At 54.7% G+C, this 26,046-nt stretch overlaps 1 protein-coding gene across 3 annotated transcripts in view; it reads right to left on the minus strand.

The window, feature by feature from the left end:
- ESYT2 (extended synaptotagmin 2) overlaps positions 1–26,046 on the minus strand; it is a 53,589-nt gene that overhangs the window by 23,255 nt on the left and 4,288 nt on the right. For all 3 annotated transcript variants that reach the window (XM_054574791.1, XM_054574790.1, XM_054574789.1), the window contains exons 2-6: positions 12,215–12,256; positions 11,262–11,396; positions 8,406–8,482; positions 6,445–6,517; positions 6,155–6,244 (exon numbers count right to left, since the gene is read on the minus strand). In XM_054574791.1, coding sequence (XP_054430766.1) covers positions 6,155–6,244; positions 6,445–6,517; positions 8,406–8,482; positions 11,262–11,396; positions 12,215–12,256 — 417 coding nt within the window. The remainder of the gene's footprint in view (positions 1–6,154; positions 6,245–6,444; positions 6,518–8,405; positions 8,483–11,261; positions 11,397–12,214; positions 12,257–26,046) is intronic.

The following is a 26,046-nucleotide window of genomic DNA, read 5'->3' on the forward strand; positions in this document are numbered from 1 at the left end:
TGTCGATGGGCACTGCAAGTGTTTATTATAACCCCGCTCTTATTAGGCCAGGGTTCAGTGAGGGCCCTTCTACAGACGCGTCCTCCTGGGCACACGCAAACGGACACACAAAAGGTAAGCGTTCCCGTCAGAGGCGCGCGCTCCCTCTTCACAGTCGCAGTGCTGCCCGAGCACCATGCAGCAGCTGTGCCGATGCACACTCCCACCGAAAGTGGCGGAGGCTGTCCCTTCTCTGCATCCTCACCAAAAAGAAAGGAAAACTCAGTCCATTTCGCAGCTAAAAATGGCACTTCCCCACTGTTTCAATTTGTATTTTCCTGACACTAGTGGCACACATTCCACCCATTCATGCATCACCTGGGGTTTCTGGCTCATTTTTCTACCAGGTATTTGTCTTAGATGATTCCCGCACAGTGGGCGAGGTGGCTGTGGGTGGGTAAAAACCATCGCTTAGAAACACTGCTCTTCCTGTCACAGCGGATCCTGCACCGAGCCCACTTCCCAGCGCTTCTGTCGGGGGAGATACACCGAGCGAGGCCGCCTGGTCTCGTCGCCACACAGCGAGGCGCACGTTGCTGCTCAGGCCCCTCTGGGAAGTGCTTGGTCATAAACAAGCCCAAAACTAGAAAGCAGCCGGCTTTACAAGGCCTCAGAGACTGACATTTTTCAGCCCAAGAGAAGTGAGATGTAAACACGCATGGCTAATAGCAGCATGGGCTTGTGCTCCTCCCTCCGGCCCCCCAGACGACAGGCCGGGGAGCAGAACACCCCGAAGTGGCTGCCCCGCCAGCCCCGGAACTGTCTGCACAGACGCCTCCCGCTGCAAGGAGCCGGGGACACTGCCAGGACAGCAGGCGCCGGCCTCGGCGTCTCGCGGCATCAGGAAGCCCGAGGAATCCCAAGGCTGGCGAGGGGGCTGTCAAAGGGCAGGTCCCCCGGAAGGGACCGTGGCCAAAGACGACAAACCTGTCAGGCGACAGAGGGCCTATGCACGTGACCCTCGTCAAAATGACAGGGCGCGCCTGTTTCACTGCTCCCCGAGTTCAGAGAAACAAACGCCAGGGAGGCAGGCGCAGGATTCGTGGAAGAACAGGACCCAGATGGGACTGAGGAGAAGGCGCATGTGAACGCAAGACAGAGGCCCCACGTCCAAGGCCTGGAAGCAGGGGGAGCCGACCTGTCCCTGAACACAGGGACCGTTCAGGCACAGGAAGCACCCCGCGTGGATAAAGGTGGGAGCAGTGGACAAGTAGTGTGTGAGCACAAGTGTGAGTGAGCGAGAACGCGTGTGTGTGAGAACACGAGAGCACAGGAGAGGCCTGAAAGCCGAGTCTGGGAAGTCAACACAGGGACAGAGGGGAGAGCCCATGAGGAGGGACAAGCAACTAAAATTAGTGTCCCTGTCCCCTGCGTCTGGATGACTCAGATCTGTTTCGGGAAACTGAAGGGCCAGGGAGTCGTGTTTCCAAAGGCAGGAAGCCACCTCGGGCGGCTGTGGCTCCTGTGAGACGCGGGACACACAGCGAGCGAGCCGCAGCCCACCTGGAGCGAGGCAGCCGCGCCCGCACGTGTCACGGGAACACGCAGCCGCGCCGGCTCCCCTCTGCTCCCCCTCAGCGCCCGTTGCGTGGACGCAGTAGAGTCTGCAGCTCGACAACAGCCACTGTTTGTTTTGGCACTCACTGTGCACCAGGCACCACAAGCGCACTCATTCTTCGGTGCAGAACGTGAATCACCCAGGAGTCCGTTAAGAACACAGGCTGGTGGCTCCCGCCCTTCCCCTGCGTTTCTGAAACCGTCACTTTGGGCTGGTGGTGAAGGTCAAGAACGTCGTCCATCTGTTTTGAAAAGCTCGCAGGACGGCGACCCCCACTGGGATGCAGGCGGCTAGAGGCAGCATCGCCTTGGGGCAGCCCCGGCCTCAGGCAGCAGCCCAGCCGGAGACGGGTTGCCCGCGGGGCGTGCGGGGGGCCAGCGTGGGCCCCGCCGAGGTCCACAGGCCCGGGGCGTGCGCCGCCGCCGGGGGGGGGCCGGGAGACCCCTGCTGCAGGGGTGAGGCCGGGAGGCGGCTGCGCTGCTGGGGAGGCAGGGCCCGCTGCCCAGTGTGAGGAACAGAGGCCACTGCGGGCGGGGGGGCGGGGGGCACACAGGGCAAGGCCCACTGCAGCTGGGGACGGCGAAGGCGGAAAGGCGCCCGGGTGCCTTGGCGGGGGGAGGGCACTGCCCAGGCCCTGGCCATTGGGGAGCCCATGTTGCTGGGCCACTGCGTGCAAACCCACCTGCACAAGACCTACCAAAGGCACAAGCGCAAGGAGGGCGGTCACTGGAAGAGCAGCGGCCCCACGGCCCAGCACAGGCAGCAGCAACGCGGGGCCCATGCCCCCGCCCCCCACCCGGGCACGCAGCTCGCTGGGCCCGCTGAGGAGAGCTCTCAGGCCACGGGCTGAGGAAGCGAAGGAACTCCCCGAGAACACCCAGCAGGGGAAACGCCTCGGCGGCTGCCGGGCTGGAAGGGGAGGCGCAAGGCGGCTCACGGGCTGCAGACTCACCCGGGGGCCTCGCCCAGGCCACGCGCCCTTCCTGCTCCTGTGGCTGAGCACCCGCCCCCGACCCCTGACCTGCCCAGGCAGCGCAGGGTGAGCGTGGGAAGGCTCCCTGCCCCTGGGGAAGCGCGTGGACCGGTGGGAGCGGCCTCAGCGAGAGAGACCAGCGCGAGGCCGCGCAGGCTTCGGGCGGCACTGACGTAGGCCACCTTTACTTTCAAAGAAAGCCTCTCCTTTGCTAAAGGCACCTCGACTGCAAACACGGTCCAGCTTCTCCCCATCACTGTGAAAGGAAGACAGTGCTTTCCCCTTAGTGGGGAGAACAAAGCCGTGGGTCAGGCCCGGGGGCCCGAGCTCTGCTGGCGCCCCCACCCCCCCGCCCTGGGGCAAACCCACCCGCAGCAAGCCCCAAGCATCTCCCAGACAAGTCCCGGAACGGCCTCCTGGCCGCGCTCTCGGCTGATAGACCCCCGGGGTGGGTCTGGAAAAGACCTGAAGGCCCTACGACGCCCAGGAGGGCGTGGGCCAGAGCGACCCCTGCACCCGTCCAGTCGGCAGCGTGAGGGGCAGCCCACGCCACGGACACGCCCGCGGGGGACGCTGGCCCGCCCTGGCTCTTCCCCGAAGCCTCGCCCGAGCCCCGAGCTCACTGGCTCCCGCCCCCCGGAGCCGGGGCCCGCCGCGAGGCGGACCCCTCGCAGGGGAGACGTGCCATCTCTTAGACGCCCGGGGGCTTGGGCATGCCAGGCACCGGACCGGGTGGCTCTCACCCACTGACATCTACTTGCTCTTCACGTTTAACCCCTGGGGTAGGTATCACTGCCGCCCCTGACAGGTGGGAAAACTGAGGCCCAGAGAAATCGATGAGTTGTTCAAGCTCCCAGCAGGAGGAGAAGGGACGGGGGGCGCGGGGACCAGGCTGAGAGCCGAGCCTCACGCAGCCGGCCTGCAGCTCTGCCCACCGCCAGGCCCGGCCTGGACACGCGCTGACAAGGACAACGCGCACAGGGTCCCTGTGGGTCTCTGACACGAAGCGCCTAAATCTTCCGGAGGAAAACAAAACGAAACAAAACCCCGAGTCTCTCCCGCTGCACTTTTCCCTGGGGTGAGGACGACTTGGCAGCTGGTGGTGAATTCTGTTCTCATATTTTCCAGTTGAAAGTAACTGAAAAAACTCCTTCTGTCCAAAGGATACGTTTGGTGACTTTAGTCTCCATATAAGGCAATGAATGATCCTGAACTTTTCAGAGCCTCATCCTTCTTTTCCGAGCACTGAAACTTCGCCTGGAAGTTATGATGATGCTACTTTTTTTTTAAAGATTTTATTTATTTTTAGAGAGAGGGGAAGGGAGGGAGAAAGAGAGGGAGAGAAACATCCATGGGTGGTTGCCTCTCGCGCACCCACAGCTGGGGACCAGGCCTGTGCCCTGACAGGGAATTGAACCAGTGACCCCTTGGTTCACAGGCCGGCGCTCAGTCCACTGAGCCACGCCAGCCAGGGCTGATGTTATTTTTTTTAAAGTAACTGCACCTAAAAGATCCACTAAGGAAGAGTATTACTAAGTTTTGAAGAAGATTTAAGGATTTGGATTCTGCACTTAAGTAAAAGGACATTTTGTTAGATGGTTAAAAATCCACAGTAAGTTAAAATACTCAACGATTTGTTAAAGATTAGCTTTTTATGCTTGTTAATGATGAAATACGCTGGCTTTTAAAATCTGTTACGCACTCTCACAATTTAAGTTAAAGCCTGGCACACGGGTCCCTTAGCCGCCTCTGAGCCTGCCACGCTCTGTGTGCAGCTGCCCCAGCCTGAGGGGGTCCGAGACCCCCGTGGCGCCTGCGTGCGCTCTGCATGCTGACCCCTGTACGTGCCATGTTTTCCAGTATGTAAATAAATACCTACGATAACGCTCGATGCACAAAGTAGGCACAGTAAGAGATGAACGGCAACAGTCCCCATAAACCAGGACAATCACCAAGCGAGATGAGAGCTGCTCGGACACAGGCGCTGGGGCGGCGACCGGACCGCCGAGCCGGCTCCTCAGCGAGTGACCCGCGGCGGGGAGGGGGCCTGGGGGCGGGGGGGCCGGGGCCCCGCGGGATCCCACCCGCTGCTCAGGACAGCGCGCGATTTGAAGCTGATGACGCGTTTATGTCTGGATTTTCCATTTAATATTTTCAGACCACGGTCGATGACAGGCAACTGAAACCATGGAAAGCAAAACCGTGGGTAACGGGGGCCACTGTCATTAAAACACATGCAAAATACGCCCGTATCTAGGCAGCAGAAGGCACGTGAGAATGGCAGTGGTAATGGAAATATAAAGTGGGGACACGCATTCTTATACGGAAGAGCCGCTTGCAGCCCGGTCCAGGCAAACCCAACAACGGTGTGTACCCGGTCATTCGCGTCAAGTTGCACAACAGAGGGTCCCACTTGCAGCTGCACGTGACGCTGACGGCACGTCCTGGCAGAGCCCCTGGAGGGTGACACCACGGCGCTGTGGGCGGGGCCCGCTGAGACGCCGGCCGCTCACCCCCAGCCATGCCTGGGCTGCGCGGAGACTGGCGCTGTGCTCCCTAAGAGTTGCCAGGACGTGAGCAAGGAGGCCCAGGGCGCACGGGCGAGGGCAGGCGCACGGGCTGAAGACAGCGCTGCAGAGGGTGGCAGGCTGCTACTGCCGCTGCAGACGGCCCCTCCCTCCGGGCGGGGAGGGCGGGCACCCAGGGGTGCTCCTGGGGCAGCGGCAGGAACTGAGGCTGGGGACAGAGGCCCGGCTAGACAACAATGACCCTGCAAGCGAGGGGCCGCCCCCGGTGCGCCCCTCTGCACCTCGGGCAGGTGCCCGAGTGGTGGGCGACGCCCCCTGAGGACAGAGGCCAGGCAGGACGGCAACCAGAGACCATGGGAGCCATAGGGAGGGGGGGCCTATGTAGGAAGGGTGGCTGTGTGGTCTCATTTTTGTGGTCACTGATAAGTAATAAGTATTGAACGCTTCTAACGAAACAATGGAATCACACACACATCTCACCCTGTAAAGGGATGACATCATGATTTATCCGAGTGTTAGAATAAAACCCAGTATGAAGAACCTTCAAGACTTTTGAAACCCTACTTGCTGACTGCAGTCCACACGCACGCGTGACGGGCAGGCTGCGCGCGGGACGCAGGGCGAGCAGCAGCCCCACGGCCGAGGCCGGGCGCACGCAGGCCCCCAGACTGGCTCTGTGACGGGACAGACGGGGGTCTCCCTCTTGGTCAGGAAAAGGGAGCCATGCCGCTGTTTCACTCGGGTACGAGGATTCAGTGAGCGAGTACCTGCAAATCACCCCCAGTGGCAGGTGTGGAATGTTGATCACAAACCTACACTGGAGAGAAGCCTGTTTTCCCATTTTCTGTAACGTATTATTTCTATCACCAGGACAAGCCTCCCCGTCTATTGAAAGAGACGAACCCTCCTCCATCAGGGCCTACAGAGGTGGGAGTGTGCAGGACGCAGGCATCAGAGCGAAGGGGATCAGACGCCTCTCCATGTCACGTGACCTTCGACACGGACGCCTTCTCGTCAGTGAGCGGGAAGGTAGGACCGAAAGAGATGCCAACTTACGGGCTTCCTGAGGAAGAAGATGGACAAGGCTCCCACTAACGGCATGTCTCCAATCAGCGGTTCCAGGATCACCCGCATCGTGCCGTGAATCTAAGTGCAAATGGAAGGCAAAGCATGTAACAGCGAGCGGGCCCTCGGCCAGTCACGGCGCAGGGAGGAAGCACACAATCGGCCTCGTAAGACCTCACGTAGAGCCCACCGAGACATTTAACTGCCCCAGAAACGTCACCGTTCTCTTTCTGAATACAGCACAGAGAACTTCAGAACACCAGAAATGTGAGAAACCTTACCTGAATACTTTGCACACCAGCTCTGCAAAAATATCGCTTGATCTCCAAGTCAATCTCACAATTTCCTACAAAACTAGCAAAGAAAAGTTCTGTTACAGTCTCCTCATTGCCACAGGCCTGCGAGGGGTGTGACTGGAATAAAGTAACGAACAGCGAGGCAGCCAACCCCAGGCTGCGACCTGCGGACCTGCGGCCCGAGTCCGTTCCCGGCCGAGGCTGCAGGCGTCCCCGCTCCCGCCGGACCCGCCGGACCCGCCGGACCCGCCCGACCCACCAGCCGCTGCAGCCTGGGTTCCTGTGACAGACGTCCCTTCCCAAAGGGCACCTGGGGTGCCTGATGGAATGTAGTTTTCGTTTGTTTTAGAAGCAACAGTCTTCTCCGCCGGAGGAGCCCGGCTCCCGACCTAGGAAACCCGTGGGAGCGCCGGACCCCGAGGCCGCCGCCTGGGCGAGGCCCCGCCTTCCTCACTGAAGCGGTCACTGCGGTCTTTCCCGTGGAACAGCAGTCAGGGCGGGGTCTGTGTGACCCGACCCCCCCTTGACTCCAGAGCGCTGCACCCTGTGCATCTGAAACTCTGCCCCCAGGGAGCACGCGCTCCCAGGCCACGGCCCCTGCTGTCTTCTGGTTCGATTGGACAGCTGGCTGTCAGGACGGGCGGGCGTGAGGTGCGACTGCGCAGTAGTTTTGATTGCATTTTCCTGATTACCAGTTAGGTTGAGCATCTTTTCACATACCTGTTGTCCATTTGTATATCGTCTTTGGAGAAAGGTCTATTCAAGCCCTTTGACGTATTAGAATCAGGTTATTTTTGTTGTTGAACTACAGGAGTTCTCTACGTATTCTACCTATTCTGGAACCCAGTCCCTTGCCAGATACACGACTGTGTGGACGGCACCGGTTCTACCGTTTGCGGTCAGTGTTGACATTTAACAGCATTAAGTCTTCCAAACCATGGACAAGCGATGTCTTTCCATTTGTCATCTTTAATTTCTCACAGTGCTGTTCTGTGGTTTACGTTATACAAGTCTTTCACCTCCTTGGTTAAATTGATTCTTAAGCATTTTATTCCTTTTTGATCCTACTGTAAAAGAAATTGTTTTCTTAATTTCCTTTTGGACTGTTCATTGTTAGTGTATAATTTGTAACTAATCTTTTTGTGTGATTTTTGTATCCTGCTAGTTTACTGAATTCGTTTACTAGTTTTAAGAGGTTTTTTTGTGGAAACTTTAGTGTTTTCTATGTAGAAGATTGTATCGCCTGTGAACACAGATAATTTCACCCCTTCCTTTCGAGCCAGGTGCCTCTTCCTTCCCTCTCCTCCTCCCTACCTGCCTTCCGGTGCTGGGTTTCCTCACAGGGTGAGGGCACCCTGGCCTCGGCCCGACCTCGGGGGAGAAGCTTGCGCCCCCACTGCCGGGGGGGTTGCTGAGTCTCAGGGGGGCCGGAGACAACCTCACCTTTCCTTGCTGTGGCGTGCGGTCATCGTGAGCCAGTGCCGGACTGTGTCACAGACCTTTTCTGCGTCCACGGAGGTGGCCACGCAGTGTTCTTCCTTCAAACCGCGAATGGGGTGCACCCCACCGACGGATTTTCACATTGAGCGACGCTTGCGTGCCAGGAATGAACCCCCCTCGCTCATGGTGTGAGGCCTTTTCAATGTTGCTGAATTCAGTTAGCTGGTATTTTGTTAAGGAGTTTGGCATCACTGATTGTGAGGAATTCGATCTGTAGTTTTCCTCTAGTGGCTTTAATTTCTTTTATTTAACATGTTTTATGAATGCCAATTATCTAGGCTATTAGGAACCCACAAAGTAAATAAATTTGGGTCTTCATCAAGAATTTAGACAAATCCCACCGAACAGCAGGCAGGAATTATGCTCCATATACCCTCCACCACATGGGCAAAGTGACATTACATGTCACTAACCATGGCCCAAACAGGACACGAATAAAAACTTACCTAACCTGAAGGTCCAGAATAATCTGCCTTTTGTCCACATTTTCAGTGTACACCTTGACGCCATTGATCCTGAGGGGCTAAACAAGAAGTGGCTTATTTTAAAATGCAGGGATGGTAAAGAAAACCACAACAAAACCACCAAACCTCGCGGCAGGGCACAAGAACTGAGGAGCGTGCGCCGCAGCGACCAGCAGGAGTGACAGCCCGCTCTCACGCCACGCCAGCCGGCCGCACTGTCTGCGAGGTGCCTCGCTCCTGTGACGCGGGGGTGGCCGTGCGACCAAGGACCCAGGCGCGCGGGCACTGACGGCGCGTGGCCCTTGTCTCTTACCACGTACTTCCCCTCTGCCCTACCCTGACCGCTCTGCGTGAGACTCAGCTGCCGTTCAGTGTTTTGTCTTGTAATTTTTCATTTTTTAAGATTTGCACAAAAATGGGACTTTTGAACGAATCAAAATGACCAGCTGTGGGTATAATTTCAACCCCTGACACATGACGAGGGTCTGAATCAAATGACCGTAAAAAGAAAGGCAGATCGTAATGGACGCCCTATCCTAAGGGCCCAGTCATAACACCGTTCCGACACCTCTCCATCCGCCCACCCAGCCGACACCCTCCTGCTCTGGGACACCCCCGCACCACTGCTGACGGGACGGGGGCCCGCCCCCTCCGTGAGGCCCGGGGCTAGGCCCTCGGTCTTCACCAGGAGCCCGCGTTCCCCACACCCCAGGTCCTGGGCTCTTCCCCGATGACACCAGCTCAGACAGGTACCGCCGGACGGAGCACAAAGAACACAGTCGTCGTGCTGTGAGGACACGTGGACGTGGGCCTGGGGCTCACTGCCTTTAGCTCACGCCCGCCTCGGGTAACGCCTCTGTCCTCCGCTCTGATCACCAGGCAGAGGCGGGGAGGCCAACCCCACAACGAGGACGGAGCACCAGCTACAGACGGACAGAGGCCCGAAGGCTGGAGGCCCTCGGCTCCGACACCCGGCGCAGACACAGCGCCCTGCCCGGGGCTCGTCTGTCTGCCTCCGCCTCATCAGACGGCCGAGTCCCCCTCCTCCGTAAGACGCCAGCGTATCGACGAGGCCACCGTCACACACTGATCATCCCCGCTCTTCCCATTCCTGCCGCTCCCCAGCGACGCTCTCGTTCAGTGAAAGCAGGAGCCATGCAGCATGAACACAACTCTTCCTCACGCAAACCGGCCGGGGTTAGAACCCTCAATCTCTACACACAGGAGCACAGAGCGCGCTACGGCCTGCAGGCTGAGGTTGGCTTCGGCTAGGGACGGTGTTTACATTTTAAAGGGTTGTAGAAGAAGGGGACACTGGAGAAGAACGTGCCTCAAAGGCTCACTGTGCCTATCAAACCCTGAAATAGTCAGTGTCCTGGCTCCTGCTTCAAAGTCACAGAGCATTCTGACTTCACCAGCCTGTCGTCACCATCTCAGGTTGCAAAAGTTGCGTCGATGGGAGAGGCGCGTGTCCCGCGGGCCCCCGGGCAGGCACTGGTGCGTGCCTGCAGCAGCACGGCCACCGCCCGGCTGCCCCGGAGGCCTCGGTGCAGCTCCGCACCGCGCACCTGTCCCTGGGTCCCCAGGAGCTCAGCGGCGATGGGCCTTCTCCGCGCAGAGCCAACCGCCTCTCACGGCGGCGGGTGCCCCGGGGAGCGTGGACGGGAGCGAGCCTGGGGCAGGCCAGGCATCGGCCACGTCGGCTCCAGCCCGACAGGCGAGGCCAAGACCCCCGCTGTCTGGCTCGGCAGCACATGCACTGGATGGGCGTCAACTGTGTGGCGGGCACTCTTGAAAGTGCTACTGAATTCTCCGTGTTCATTAGGTTCATGAAACAACGTGACCTTAAAGCTCAAATAATGTCAGATGTCAGCTACACCTCAATTAGAAAGGTCTCCTCAAACTGTTGCTAATTACTGTAAACAGGGACTTAAAAAATAAAAACCGGAAGCTTGCCATGATTGACTAATCGAGAAGCCGTCCGAGAGCTTCGCCAGGGAAGCACCAGGGACCAGCAGGCCTCCTGTGCACGGACAGGCAGGCCGCAGCGACCCCGCGGGTCACCCAGGCCCGCGCCGGGAGACGGCCGGCGCGGCCCAGCGAACCACGGGAGACGTGGGGTGCCCAGTGCGTATAAAGGTTCTGTTCGCACTATACTGCAGTCTAACGAGTGTGCCATGGCATGTATCTAAAAAACACCATGTACATGTTCATTAAAAAATACTTTATTGCTTAAAAACACGCTGTCATCTGAGCCTGTTAGAAAAATGGTGCCGATGGACTCCAGTCAGGCCTGCCACAGACCTTCCATGCGTACAGACCCGCGCCATCGGCGAGGCAGAGCGCGCCCTCGTGAGCTGCGCCGGCGACGCGGTGCCGGCAACAACACAGACCTGTCCCTCCACCTGGGCGACTGGGGAGGCCCACAAGACCGGCACGGGGCAACTTCGGGGCGCACGTCTTAGGCTTGCGGTCCATCACTGAGCCTTTAGTGTGAGTCCCCACACAGAACTCCCTCTCCAAGAGAACAGACTGCTGAAAACTGAACGGAGTTCATTCTGGCAGAAGAGTGAGGGGTAGAAAGAACCCCCGCCCCCTAGTGAACCTGGTCTGAACGAAAGACCACTGTGGACAGAGGAGGGGAGGGGAGGACCCCGCAGCGCCAGGCAAGGGAACCCCACGAGGGGCGGTGCCCGGAGAAGCTGCACAAGCCCCGCCAGCCTTCCCGGGGAGCAGTGCTCTCTGGGAACGACCACGGCGCCCTTTGACCTGCGGTTTCAGTTCCCACCGCAGTCTTCCGCGCGCGCACACAAGGGCGCCACCGAAGGGGACGCTGACCTGCTGACCCATGTCGACTCTGGTGAAACTGAAGGTGCTGAGGTGGGTGTTTGCTCCCCGCACGGCCGGCTCTATGGTTTCTCGAAACAACTTCTCTATAAATTGGCAAATAAAAGGCCACATATGCTTTACCGTCTGGAAAGGAAAAAGAAGTCACGTCAAACAAAATGTTACAACATACAGTGCATGTAAGTCATGAAAATTTATGCCGCCCCGGTACTTTACCAGAATTTTTGAAAATTAAACAGGAGAGCTTTTTGTTATGCAAAAATCGACATGATTTTAAATTTTAAAATGTATTACAATAAACTGCTGATTAACCTATAGGTTGAAGGAATTAGTTATTATGGTTACACGTTCTCTTTATCCATATCAGCACATTTAATGATTGCTAAAAAAACCCAAAAACCAAAAAACCCAGAAAACCCTGTGGTTTCAACTCATTGCTCAAAGCCTTCTAAAACTGTACAGATCTTAATAACCATTAACGAGTCCATCTTCAATGATGGACTAATTTCCTGGGCCGTAAGGAGATCAGTGTCTACATTAGTTTTCACCCCGCAGCGCTAAGGACACATGAACTATGGAGACAACGGAGACCGACGTCAAAGCGCACTGATCTCAAAATGGAACCTTTAAAAAAATTAGACAATTATCTATTTCTGGGATTTTCCCCCTCTTCATAATACTGTTTCCAAAACTTTTCCTTATGATTATTATCTGGATCCAAGCAGTAGACAGAAGTTACCAACTACGAACACCTCACTAACTGTCTCGTATCAAAGACAGTTTCCATGGCTTAGAACAGGACAGCGAGGCATCGCCTGTGACCGAGCCCTTTGGGAGCAGAAGCCAGGCCCCGCGCGTGCACGCGACGCCGACGCCGCGCCCCCCAGTGCGGCAGGGCGGCTCCCACCCCCACGCCCCCACTGCCCCTGCCTCTGCTCTCTCACCTGGTTCAGCCATTCTGCCCTTTCCGTGTCTGGAAAGTGAACCTAAGGGGAAAACACACACACGTGACTGGCGGGCCCCACCACGCAGGCCCGCCCTTGCTGTGACGCTCCTCTAGGCTCCTGAGGCTCGGGAACGGCCGCGGAGGGGGACTGAGCCGCGTGGCACTCGGCCTTCCAGCCTCAGGACGCTTGGGGCAGGAGAGTCTCATGCCATCGAATGCCCCAGGCCCTTCCCCACAGCCCTGCCGTCCAGAGGAAGGCGCCCTGCTGTCCGGGACGTCCAGCCGCCGTCCCCAGGGGCCCGTCGGAAGAACGGTTCCCCCACGCGTGGGCGCCGTCTCGGGTGCTGGCGACCCAGACCCAGACGCACAGTCTTCGGAAGCCCGCCCGCCCGCCTGCCGGGCCCTCCCCACGCTCTCCCACCGAGAACCGCAGGGCGGCCTCTGAGGTCCCCCTGCGCGCCAGAGAGGTGAGTGTTTGCAGAGACAGAATGAAACCCATGGAGAGAAGAGATGAACAAGTGTTTTCTTTGCTGTTAAAACATAAACATTTGTGAAGGAGGCTGAAGCTGCTCTCCTGGGAAATGCTGTCCCCTCCCCGACCCCGCCGCCAGGAAAGGGCGAGCGGAAGCACCCACGTGCTTCTGAAAAACACATTTCTACCCACTTCAAGTCGAGGGCAGGCTCGAAGGCTGGGGTCCTGCCTGGGAGTCCACGTGCAGAAAACTCTGTAGGCAAACCTGCTTGGAGACCAAATCATTACATTTTCAACAAACACGGAGATCATAGCACAAAGCGGTCAACCAGGCTGAGCTCTCTTCAAAGGCTTTCTCGGAAAAGGCGCAGGATACCAGGGAAGGCGGGCCTGAAAGAAGGCCTGATCCCCGAGGGGCCGAGCGACAGACAATAAACCTCCCCGGAACCAAGTTCCTGGGAGACCACTGTGGACGGTGAGTCATCAACCCACCTCTACCGTGTGAAAGAGCGACGTGATGATTGGTCACCGAATGCGCCCTGCACACGTGTGCAGGTTCCGTGCGGAACTATTCCCGTATGTTATCCGAGTGAATTCTGAAAACGAGCCACAGGTAGGAACTACTAATAGCCCACGTTGATGGGGCACCTCAGAGGCAGGCTGGGGACAAAGTCCCGAGCCGCCTGCCTGTGCTGGTGCCGCTCTTCCTGAGGGGCTGGCGGGTACCCCGGAGGCAGACGGCCCACAGAGCCCACCGAGTTCTCAGCATGGCATGGGGCAGCCAAAGAGTGAAGCCTGAAACCTGGACGGTGCGCACGAGGGGCTGGCAACAGCCAGAAGTAGGAACCTCTGCGATCTCTCCACAGCCATCCCTTTCCCTCGACCCTCAAGGTCAGACACAGCGAAGTCCTGAAACAGCTGGTCGAGTCCAGCAAATGTGACAGCCGTTCACAAGGAAGCACTGTTACCAGACCCAGCATTTCACACACGACTAACAAGAGAAGGACTTAAAGCCTGGTTTTGACTTAATATTCACACTCCTTCCCATGAAAGGGCTGGGATAATTACGTAGTGATGTTGAAGTTCCACACACATTCACCCCGTGACCCAGCGATCCCATTTCTAAGACGCTGTCCTAAAAGCGGACGCAAAAATACGAAGTGGCGGGTGTGCAGTGCTATTCACAACTGCAGAGACCAGAGACAGCCCAACGGCCCCCGTGGCAGACCAGCAGGCCCCCACGCCCAGGCACCGCACAGCTCAGAGGGACGGGGCGGAGCTCCGTGACGCTCCTTCCCGGGGTCATGCGGATGATGCGCGGAATAACCTCCAGGGTCTATTCCAAAGTGACAACACAGATGGAGAAAACCATGTACAACCGGCCACCCTTCATCCCAGAGGAGGGGAAGAGGGAAGAGGGGTGTGTGTGTGTTATATATACTTGAAAAAAAAAATTCTTTTAATTAACAAAAACTGTAAGAAACAGTTTACGTTGGGGCAGGAGAGGACAGGGCAGGAGAGCAAGTGTGCAGTCAGGGCCTCGCACCCTCACAGCGGCTCCCGTTGACGCAACTCTGCAGGGCGCTGCCCCTCCAGGACCGGGCCGGCCCGCCCCTCCCACAGTTGTCCCGTCCCCACACGAACTGGCGCTTGCGAGGAAAATCGAAACTCGGCCGGGTGAGGGAGGCCTGCCTCCAGCCACACAACCGGCGCCAGGGCCGGGCCCTCGCCTCCACAGCCAGGCCGGCTGGCAGGGCCGCAGGGCCACAGGGCCCGCGCCCCGGCCAGCGCCAGGGACTCCTGACCACGCACGACACACGCTGTGACCCCGGCTCGGCCAGCGAGCCCGAGTCCTACGTTTGCAGGCCAGTGTGCGTACCAAACCCAGATGTGCGAACACTGTCCCGTGAACTTCTATTCTCTGCTAAGTCCTTCATAAGCCACAGGAAATTACTGTTTGTTAATCTAAGACACTGCCAGATTTTCTGATCCACAAATACAGGATGCACGTTTGTAGAGAAACATATTTTTATGTTACACGTTCTTAAATGCAGAGAAAAGTTTGTTAAGAACATATATCGAAATACTGTAACAAGGGGGCAATGAGGCTTTGACGTTTTCCTCTATGATTCTGTATGTTTGAATTTCTTTACGAAGCATTAACTACTCCAGTCACTACTGTATTTTAAGATAAAACTAAGCATTTTCTAACACAGTACTATTTTTACACACTAAACAACTCTAAAATTATAGGAAAATAGAATTTTCACCAAGTAAGTATATTTTAGCCACACTGGAAACAAGATGCTCTTTCAACAGAAGTGACCTACTCCAAATTGGACTTGAAAGAAAAATGTTCTGATACGCCAAGCGTTACAGGCGAAGCATAGCTCTGCTGACTAAATAGGATACAAGGACTCCTGCGAGGACGTCCCCACATGCCCACGGCTCGCCTGCACCGCCTGTTGCCAGGTCCGGCCTGCCAACTCCCACCTGGCCCGTCTCCCCGAGAGCCAGAGCGATGCCACAGAACCGCCCCGGGGCCCTGACTCAGCCACAGACTGAGCCTCAGGGGACGCAGCGGAACGGACGCTCGGGGCTGGCGAGGAGCCTGTCCTGCCCCTGCGGCAGCGCCGCCGGGCTCCTCCTCAGCCTGCGGCGCGCGTGTGGACTGCGCTTTCCGAGCAGCAGGCGCGGGGCACTCTCTCCAGCAGTTCGCAGCTCTGACTCTGGGCCCAGAGCTAGGGACGCCAGGCAGGCTGGGCAGGCTCCCGTCCGCGGGCAGCATGTGGCTGGTGGACGCGCGGGCCGGCCGGGAGGGGAAACCGCGGGGCGGACAGAGGGCCCGGCGCTGCCCTCGGGGTCCCCGCGGCTTGGAGAGGACGCGGCAGGTGAGGCGGCCCGAGACGGCTGGCTGGGGTTTGCTGCACGAAGGGCAGAGAACATCCCGAGCAACACTGATGGTGCCTGCAACGTCCTCCGGCTGGACGGGGCGAGGGGAGGCACAGGAAGAGCTGACGCTGACAGGGAGGTCAAGACCAGCCGGGCAGAGAGTGCGAGTCCGCGCTGCAGGCCATGCAATGGGTCCACCCTGGGGCTCTCGGGAGAGAAATGACACAGGATCAGCCGCTGAGGAAACACCTCACAGGACCCCCAGCCTATTCTGGAACCACCCGAGAAAAGGGGCAGAGAAGCCACCTGCACAAGCACAGTTCCAACGCAAGGCAACTGGTTCAGGTCGTTAAATTTTTATACGAGATGGATGTTGAAGGTCAAGCCATCTCCTAGCAGCAGAATGGCAAGGCCGGCAGTAGTTCCGCTGCTTTTAATTTATAAGGGATGATTTCAACGTGCCCAAGAAAAAGAGTATCAAAATTGAGGAAAGCAAATCTGTTACCAAATTTTAATTCTGTTCACTGAGCTGAAAATCTGCTTCTCACTAATACATATTCATAAACATTTGCTTAGGTTCTACAAAACAGAATTTAAAGTAGCAAAAACATCACAGAGGAAGACTGGGAAATAGAAAACATGTTTCCAAGTCATATAAGGAACGCGTGAACACATATCATTTGGTTTCAAATCTTAATCTTTCCACTAAAAATAAAAAACAAACAAAAAAATCCCACTAAATCTCCCTTAGAAGTCCAATTATAAAACAAGTTTTCTTATGTATTTATATTGTCTCCACAAACTAGAAATAATCGTTTGATTGCTCAAGTTTTGATTAAGAGTTGACACTACCCACGAAATCTCTTTTTAATCTTATTTTTAAAAAGAACAAAGGCATATCTGGGGTTCTAGTATGTTGACATTACAAAAGTTGTTCTGTTTAGAAAAAATTAAACCAAATATACAAAGAACGTTAACTGGGGGCCAGGAACTCTGCACACAACATCTTGTTTCAACCTCACAACAGCCCTTTGAACAATTTGGAAACAAACCTGCTCGGGGTCACGGGAAATACATGGGCTGCACCCAGAGGGCCCTGACGTCCCCCCGCTACACCCTGCTGAAAAAAGAGGGAACGAATGCATACAGAGCTACAATTTCTAGGTAAATCATGTGTCTCCCATTTCTGAACATTAAAAAATAACATGAGATGAACCCTAACATGAACAAAGGAGGAGCGGTCCTCACCCCGCGCGCCCGGAAGACGCCGACCGCGGCCCCGTGCGGGCGCGGGGGCTGCGGGGGGCCAGGAGTGGACGCTGTCCGCGCTGCCCTTTCCCAAGAAGTCCAGAAGGGGGTCATCGATGGCTGGGAAATGTGAAGAAAGACATGTATCTTCACACATGAGCATTAACAATTTAATACCTTTAAGTAAAATTCGAAAGACAAATGGGTATAACGATCACTTTAGAAACCAAACATCACCAAACCTCATATAGTGAACTGGTCTATCAAGTTCGTTTATTCATCTGCTTCCTCATTCCAAGAAGGATTTGAGCTTTGCTCAGTTCTGCATAGTCCTCTAGGCACCCACCTCAGGACAAAAAAGAGAGAGAGAGAGAAAAGGCCAAAAGGTCACCTGGAGCAATGACCGGCCCCCCGGACGAGCTCCTCCCCTACGTGAGAAGGAAGGGAGAAGGGACGGCATCCACTCGGTACTGCGGTTCTGAGCGCGTCCTCCAACAAAGCGGGGCCCTCCGACCAGCGGCAGCGGCCCCGAGGCCCCGGGCTCGGGGACCCAGCCTCAGCAGCCTCTCCCGTCACCTGCGGGACGGTACAGCCTCCTCACCGACCCCAAACACCAGCCTTCCTGCACCGCGCAAGGAGGTCCACAGAGGTGTGCAACCGAGAAGATCCAAGCAAGGGTGGTGTGTCCTTGTCTGAAACTAACACTCACATCTCAAAGACTACGAGCAGAAGAGGCGAGGCCGGGACAGCAGAACCAGCGCAGTTCCTGTGGGTTCTCCGAACACCTCAGCCACCCGGGCTGTATCAGCTGTGTCCCAAGAGAAACTGTTTCAGGAAAACCTGAAGAATCCACACACACCTGTGCCTCGAAGCACCTGCAGGTTCACTAAAAAGACATGACCTTAACACTAACGAACAATCTTTAAATGTTTCACTTAATATTGTTGTTTGTAGAGGAATTAGCCTTAAAATCAATGCAAATGGGAAAAAGACTCGCAGAGAGTTAGCACCGTCCAGAAAAATGCCGGTTCACACGCCAACCAACCAGAGGCCGTCCAAGGTCCCCACGCACAGGGGGACTTGAGGGTGAAGAGAGCCCGGGACTCAGGAAGTGCTGTCGCGGAGGGAAGGCGGGGAGGTCAGGACGCCTCCCCGGCAGACGCTGGCGTCCCCGGGGGACCCTGGGCCCAGCAGACAGCGACGGCCCTCTGCGCAGCGCGGGCCGGCCGGACAGACACAGGCCGCAGTGGGCGCGGCCCGCCGAGACACGCTGGGGGGCCTGGGCACGTCCAGAGGGGGCGTCGAGGGACACCTTGCGCTTTCCTCCTATCATGTAATATGAGGAAAAAAGCATCAGACTGCATTAAATGCTGACATCGGTCGAAACTTCCAGGTAAAAGGGCTTTTTAAATGCTGCCTCTAAGCCGCTGCACCGTGCATGTGTCCTCTCTGCGGCGCGCGGGGCTCCGAGCCTCCCTACACGCGGGCCGTGAAGCCTGCCCAGAGACAACGGTTGGGGTGTGGATCGTACCCGCGTAGATTTGCGCCCTCCCGTCTTTCTACACTTATACTTCTCTACCCGCGTCCCACAGGGTGACTGTAAGCCACCTCGCTTTCCTCGGAACCCCCCTTCCAACCTGCTCACTCTCCTCTTTCCCAGAGCGCAGTACGCAAGGAAATTGGAAAAAGAGGGTCAAGGAATCTCAACGCTGTATTTTTTCTAAGACACTGAGATGCTGTCTCCTAACAACTACTCCGTAAAGGAGACAGGATTCGAGGTTAAACGGGGGAGAAACAATGTCTCTCTCAGAACCTGTCAATCCCGGGAAAAAATGTTAACAGATGGTCAAATTACTGCTGTGGACAGTAAAAACAAACCGCACAAAACGTGGGTTTCTCTATTTCTAGTCTACATAAAAGGCAGTCAGTCAACTCACACAGTAAATAAAGCAATTCATCTTTTCCAAACCCACAGCGCTGCCGCTTCCACGGGGGTGTCTGCCAGCCTCGCGTGACGGCGGGGCCTGCGGCGGCCAGCGCGGCGGACGGCAGAGGCACCCGGTGCGGCTGCGGCTGCAGCGGCCCTGGGCGCGAGGTTCCCATCAGGAGACGGTTTCAGCGCCGTCCCGGGAACCTTCTCCGTGAGAGAAAGCAGGAAGTGTCACCAGGGGAGCCCCAAGCCACAAGGGCACCCCTGTAGCCCCCCCAAGGCCCCGCCCTCCATGCTCTCTCCACCGGGCTGCCTCTGCCGCCTGCCCGGTGGCCTCCGACTCAGACTGTTCCCAACAGGCCCGGCTGCCGACGGGAGGAGCACCGGCAGCCGGCAGGTGCATGGAGCGCCAGCTCCTGGGCCCCGCTCGGCGGCCAGGGAAGTGCCGACCCACCGCTTCTGACAAATGCGCGCGTAAAGCACGTCCACCTTCCCTCCTCCACCACTGCGTTTCTGACGCATAAAGACCAGGGACGGGTTTTGTGAACAGGAAAGGGTGAACCGAAAATTAAAATCTAGGACGTCTGTGTCCCAGCCCACCTTCTATGACCAACAGGCTAAGTTACCTGAAAGGCAATTCTTATTTCTCGTGCACTAAAAGCATGCGCCTTTCCAAGGGATTTCACTCTGGGGCCTCCGTAGTGTCACATGGCGCACCTGCAAGGTCAGAGGTGGCTGAAGCAGCAGGGCCCGGGGGCCAAGGAGAGCATGGACGCCAGGACTAGCCTTCGGGGCGCGGTGAGAACAGGACACGCAGAACGTCCACCCAAGGGGACAGGCAGGCAGCCCCTGCTCGCAACACCAACACCAGGAGACTCACTTACTACCTAACTCAAGATGCGGGTCCACAGGTACTTTTCAAAGCCTTGAAGCATATTTTTGAAAACTGTAAAGTCACTTAGACACCCTGGAACTGCCAAAAGAAACAAACATCATACAAATTTAAAGTTGCAGTTCTGGCATGAGTTCCATCAATCTCACAAAATAAAACGCGCCCACAAACAGGAAACGTCGTCTCATCCCCTTCGCTAAAACACGTAAGACGATCTTGTTGTTTTTAATTGTGAATCCAAATCAAATGCTACTGTTCTGAATCACATGCTTATGTTTTAGCTAGAATGGGCTAGAACAGCGATTTTCAACCTTTTTCATCTCATGACACACATAAACTAATTACTAAATATTTGCAGGACACTGGAAGAAAAGTTATGTTTTGCCAACCTGACAAAAAAAATAGGTATAATTTTGATTAATTTACAAAAATTAATAATAGTAATAATTACCTACATTTTTGCTCCAAAGTGACTTTTTGAAAATAATCAGATGCCTATACTTGTATAAAAGGAATTCTGGTACCAAGAATTAACCAGTCTGCTCTGGCTGGTGTGGCTCAGCGGACTGAGTGCCGACCTGAGAAACAAAGGGTCACCAGTTCGATTCCCGGTCAGGGGCCTGGGTTGCAGGCCAGATCCCCAGTTGGGAGCGTGCGAGAGGCAGCTGACTGATGTTTCTCTCCCTCTTTTTCTCTCTCCCTTCCCTCTCTCTGACAATAAATAAAATCTTTTTAAAAAGAAAATTAACCAGTCAGGTGATGCCTTTTTATGTGATGTGACCTTTAAGATACAAGACTATCACACGAGCCACACACTTCTGGTTCAGGACAGGGCATTCACCCCGAATGCTGTTGTTGTGTCGGCTGTTGTCCTTGTTTCATTGTCTGTGAGAAACGTGGAGCGAACGGGGAGTGGGTGTAACAGGGATGGGTAGAGTCTTTAATGGAGGATGAAAACGTTCTAAAATTAGATTCTGGGGATGGTTACAGTCTCACGAATACACTGAAAACAAGGAGCACCACCCCGCGGCCCCCGGTTTAGCCCATAGCCACTGATTTCGGACGTCTGGCCTCCTGGTTTGTAACAGATAGGTCTGTGTTGTTTTAAGCTACCAAGCTTGTGGCATTTTGTGACGTGGTCCTTGTGCAGGCAGCAAAGACAGTTTGTCACCTATTCCCTCTTGCTCCATTCACTGTGACGTTACAATCTACAGATAATTCCTTTTAAAGCCATCCTTTGTACACACAAAGTCTACCCATTCACTTCCCCCAACATAAAACCAAAATCTGACTCAAACTATTAAGTAAAAATCAACACTTTCTATTAAGCACTGGACAGACTCCAAAATCTCAATGTCTGTCAATAACACCTAGAAATGGTATTGTCATTTGTTTTGGATCACATCTGGGGTCTCAGTTTAACGGAACCCAGGACTCAGGCAGGAACTTGGAAAACGTCCCCAGACCCTACGCATTCATGTGCTCGGCCTGGGCCTGCGGGAGGCACAGGTGAACTCCGTTAACGCCATCAGGAGGCAGCCCACTTCATGCACATATGAAAACAGCCCTCGGGGCAGGGGTTGGGAGGGGGCGAGAGAGGCACCGGGCAGCGGGGGCTGGCAGTCGCACGGGGCGCGATGTCCACCCTCGAGGCGGCACCGCGCCAGCCTGTCCCTGGGCCTCGTCTCGCCCCAGCCTCAGCAGCTCAGCACCCGGCAGGCTCATTCCAATGCCCGTCTAGCGAGAAGGAAACCATGGTTCCAGAGGTGTGGCGGACTGACGTGTGGACGCGGACTCGGGGAGGGGTCTCAGGCCGAGCCTGCGCCGACCAGCACGGCATGCTTCTCGCGTGGGCGGCCCCCGCTGAGAGGGGCCCACCGTGTGCCAAGGCACCGACCTTGGTCACACCGCCGGGGACCTGCAGGTCAGCGGCAGTCCAGGGGGCCTTCTCGGCAATCTGCAAAGTAGTCACGAGGACACTGTGCTACTCCAGTTTAAACATTCCTCCTGTCAATAAACTTCGAGATCCCAACTCCGCAGCTCAGCATGAAGGAAAGCTCCTTTAGCTGTGAGTCTGCGGGAGGAAGGCTTTTCTTTGAAGTTGATTTACATGGGAGGAGGTCTGGATAATGTTCCCCAATTTCAACACTATACCATTCAAAACAAACACTGCTCTCCACAGCTAGACTTTTGCTTCAAATTATCACGCTACTCATGCATTCAAAAATAGTTCCTCTATCCTGGACAGATCTGATAAACAGTGCAAATAATCTTTCATAACTTGAAAAGAGCAGAAAGTTAAATATCTCTAACTGCAGTTTTTCCTTTTCTCAGCATGTGATGTCCAGCAACCTCGTTCCCAGAGTCTGTCCCCCAGACCTCGCGGAAATAAGGCACGGCCTCCAGCGAGGTGGATGACGCTGCAACAGCCAGAGTCCTGTTTCCGAAGAACAATGACAATGTCCGCGTGTGATGCTTAGTGGAGGTGGACACAGCACACGCCCATACATCCACACACATTAAAGATTCAGAAAACCACCCACACACTAATGTGGCTGTCGCCAGCGGGCAGGGTGGGGGCGACTCTGCCCCTGTGCTCTTCTCCCAAGCGTGAACTGTCCTACCATGAGCACTTAATCTTCTCATACTAGAAAAGTCATGCTTTGAAGGCTGCCTAGGTATAAACGAGAAATAAAGAAAAACCCCACTGCACGTTCATAAAAACAGAGAGAGAAGCGGAACCTCACTGAGTGAGTGAACAAACAGGAGAACTTAAAGGTCAACTTCTATGACAGTTTTACAAATACAGAAAAAAAGGGTGCAAAGAACATGGTCATGTTAGTATTTCCACATCTGCCCTTGGCACGGTTGTCACCGACTCAGGGCTGGTCCCCAGGCACAAAAACTGAGTCCTCTGAGAGAGGCACACCTCGCTGCGGGCACTCGGGGCGCACTTCAGACGCTGCCGCCGCCCAGGCAGCCCGCTGTGGCCCGCTGAAAACGCACCAGGGCCTCAGAGGCCCGCCAGGGACGCCATCAACGTGCCCTTCACAAAGCAGGCGGAGATAGCAAAGCGCACGCTTGCACTTTTAGGCACGGCTTCATTTGCAGACCCTAAAAAGGATTAATCCTCGTCAAAAAAAATCTTTAAAATAGATCGAAGGGTCGAGCTATTGTAAGTATACAAATGCTCCAAATCATACCAACAACAACTGAAAGGCCTAAGAAAGAGCTGCCATTCCTGTTTCCGTATGTAGTTGAATCTAGAAAGCTTTTTTTTTTTTTTAAAGATTTTATCTGTTTTTATATAGAGGGGCACGGAGGGAGAAAGAGAGAAACATCCATGTGTGGTTGCCTCGCGCGCGCCCCTGCTGGGGACCTGGCCCTCCACCCAGGCACATGCCTTGACTGGGAATTGAACTGACGACCTTTTGGTTCGCAGGCCAGTGTTCAGCCCACTGAGCCATACCCACCAGGGCAGGTCTAAAAAACTTTTAATCCTAAACCATGTGTTCCCGAACAAATGATTTTCCTGGGTTAAAAAAAAAAAGAGTATTAGTTTAATTCTTAAAAGCTATCCAGGCACACTATGACTAAACTGAGTATCATGAATAGGCTTGTGCATGACCAGCAAGGGAATTCCTGAGGTTGACGCCTCGTCTTGCTCACCTGAGTGTTTCCAGCACCTGCCACAAAACACGCAGCAGGGTGGGCTGAGCAAACAGGTGAATCAATAGAGACGGGCCTTGAATCCCTACACACAAGCTCTGCTGCTTCCTTAAAACGGGATCTACTCGAGGGAAGTTCACCAAAATAAATGGTTTTCTTTAAAAAATTTTACAGGATTTTTGTAACAGTAAAGAAGATTAAATGAAAAAAGGAAAATCAATGATAAGGAGAAAGACCAAGAGAAAACTTATAAATAAAACAGGTTAGGTAGAAAACTATTCCCGGGAGACACACCTGCGACAGTGTTTACCAGCAGACGGGGCCTCGCCTGTGCCCGTTCCCGAGGAGGAGGAGGAGGAGGTGCCTCAGAGCTCGAGGCACGGCGGGACCACCACGGGGCCGAGGGGAGCTGCTGCTGGCAGGAGCAGGACAGTGCTTCCAGCTGCCTCCAGGGCACGCAGCCTGGGATCAGCCTCGGCTGCAGAGGTCTTGGCAGCTGACGCGAGACCGGCGCTCTCCTGCCTGCACCCCGCACGGGAGCGTCCATTGTCCGATGGCACGTGCCTGGCTCAGAGCACGCTCTCTCCCTCCTCCGACGCCCGAGCCCCCACACGTGCGGAGCAGTTCCTGTGCTCTGGCCCAGGACGGCGGGTGAGCTGGCGGGGCTGCCCAGAGAGCACAGGCCCCGGTCTGAGCACGTCCAGTGTGAGTCCCGAGTCTTGTGCAACCCTCCATCCCTCTCCTGAGCTCCCTCCAGATGGGGCACTTTCTGCCCTACTGGGCTCTGAGCTTCCGCCTGGGACCTGCCCCTGGTTTCTCAATCCTGGGCTTTTATCCACTGTTCCCAATGAGCGAACATCATGCCCTTCTATTCTTAACTCTCCTCAAATGTGTCTCTGCGCACCCTCTCACACTAGCTACCTCCCTCCCATCTTCTCCCGGACCCACGGGGCCTGGGGGCGGGGGCTGCGGGACACACCCTGCCTCTCTCCACCTGCGAGAGAGTGCACACCTGAGGGCGGATGGCCCCCACACCTCCTCAGATCTGTAAATGCGGAAAGAAAATTCATCTGAGGCAGCACACCGTACTTTGCCGTGTATAATGTACAACTTTTTGCTCAAATTTTTGAGGGGAAAATTAAGGGTGTACATTATGCATGGATATGATAATTACACACCATGGGTACAATAATGGGTATAATAATCCTACGTATGATGCACATGAAATCATGGGTGCGCATTGTACACGGCAAAACAGAGTAGCTGTGGAAACCAAAAAAGATAATTTAGAAAAACAAAACATAATAAAATGTAAAAGACCACAAACAGTACATTCTAAAATCATGTTGTATTAGAATGTGTCTACTATAAAACAAACCAATCTTTAAGCTAAATTTCTCAGACAGACATAAGTATGTACCGATAGCCTTGATTTGAAGGTAAGAATTTAGACTAACTCACAGAAAAACACACAGTTAGGCTGTTTGTATCTACGAAGCGTGATCTGTATTGTATTTCAATTAAAATTTGCTTGCTTAGCCAATATGATATCAATGTTTAAAGTAACATATGTAAGGTAAAAATATTTACTTATTTACTTTTTTCATTCATATGCCTGCCCCTTTCATTAAATATTTTTAAAAATGTACATGTCTCCAAATTTAAGTTGGAACAATAATTTTTAAACGTCATAACAATTTTAGCTGGAATTCTATTAGCAAGGAGGTACCCATGACTGACTTCATACTGTAGCTGGTCCCCTTTCCACCTCTTTACTTTTAAAAGGAATCCAATGTCTATAATATTTTTAACAGTGCTACTGCAATATAATTCAAATACCATACATTTCACTCATTTAAAGTATACAGTTCAATTTTTTTATATATTCACAATGTCTGCGATATTATTCAAAATTAAATGTTGCAAACAATGTAGAAATCATAAAAACTTACAAAGAAAATAGGAGGTTCATGGGGCCTAACAAGAACACTAAATTACTAGTTGCTTTTTCATAGTAGGTTCTTCACAGGATTGATACTTCTACTCTATAAATTTAGTGGAACACGCTAAGTTAATAAAACGTCACACATATTTTCAATTCACACGTCTAAATCATTGATATTTCAGCCCTAGCTCCATACCCCCGAAGGTGAAACGCAAGGCTAACGGTCGAACGGGACAGACACAGGGCTCACCGAGGCCAGTGCGCGCCTCCAATGAAAGCACATATCCTCAATTTACCCCCCGCCCTTTTTTTCAGTTTAAACTAAAAGTCAGGTATTTACTGCTGGACATCCAGCAACTTTGGGACATTCCTCCCTGGCCCATCGAAGCACTCGGACCTCAGGACAGGGGCACCCCGGGGTTCACAGCCAGGCCCTCCTTGACCCGCGGCAGCTGCCGCCTGTGCATCAGCAAGGCGCCTGCAGAGCAGCCTGCCCTGACCTGCGGCTCTGCGGCCGGGCGCCGACCCCCGAGCGAGGCCCCGGGTGCGATCCCCGGTCCGGGCGCGCGCCTGGGTCGCGGGTCAGTCCCCAGTACCAGAGGCAGCCTTCTCTTCCGCGCGCGCGGAGTTTCTCTCCTCTCTCCCCCATCCCTTCTCCTTTCTCTATAAAGAAATAAAATAAAATCTTAAAAAGAAACAAGCAAAGAGCATCCATATCCCCTTCAGAGTCATGAGGACTCTAACCTTTTCACAAAGCACATAATCTCTCCAGCATCTAAGTA

This window comes from Pteronotus mesoamericanus, unplaced genomic scaffold (genome assembly GCF_021234165.1).
Source record: "Pteronotus mesoamericanus isolate MK-2021 breed Mesoamerican mustached bat unplaced genomic scaffold, CSHL_Meso_final contig_265, whole genome shotgun sequence".
Lineage (NCBI taxonomy): Eukaryota > Metazoa > Chordata > Mammalia > Chiroptera > Mormoopidae > Pteronotus > Pteronotus mesoamericanus.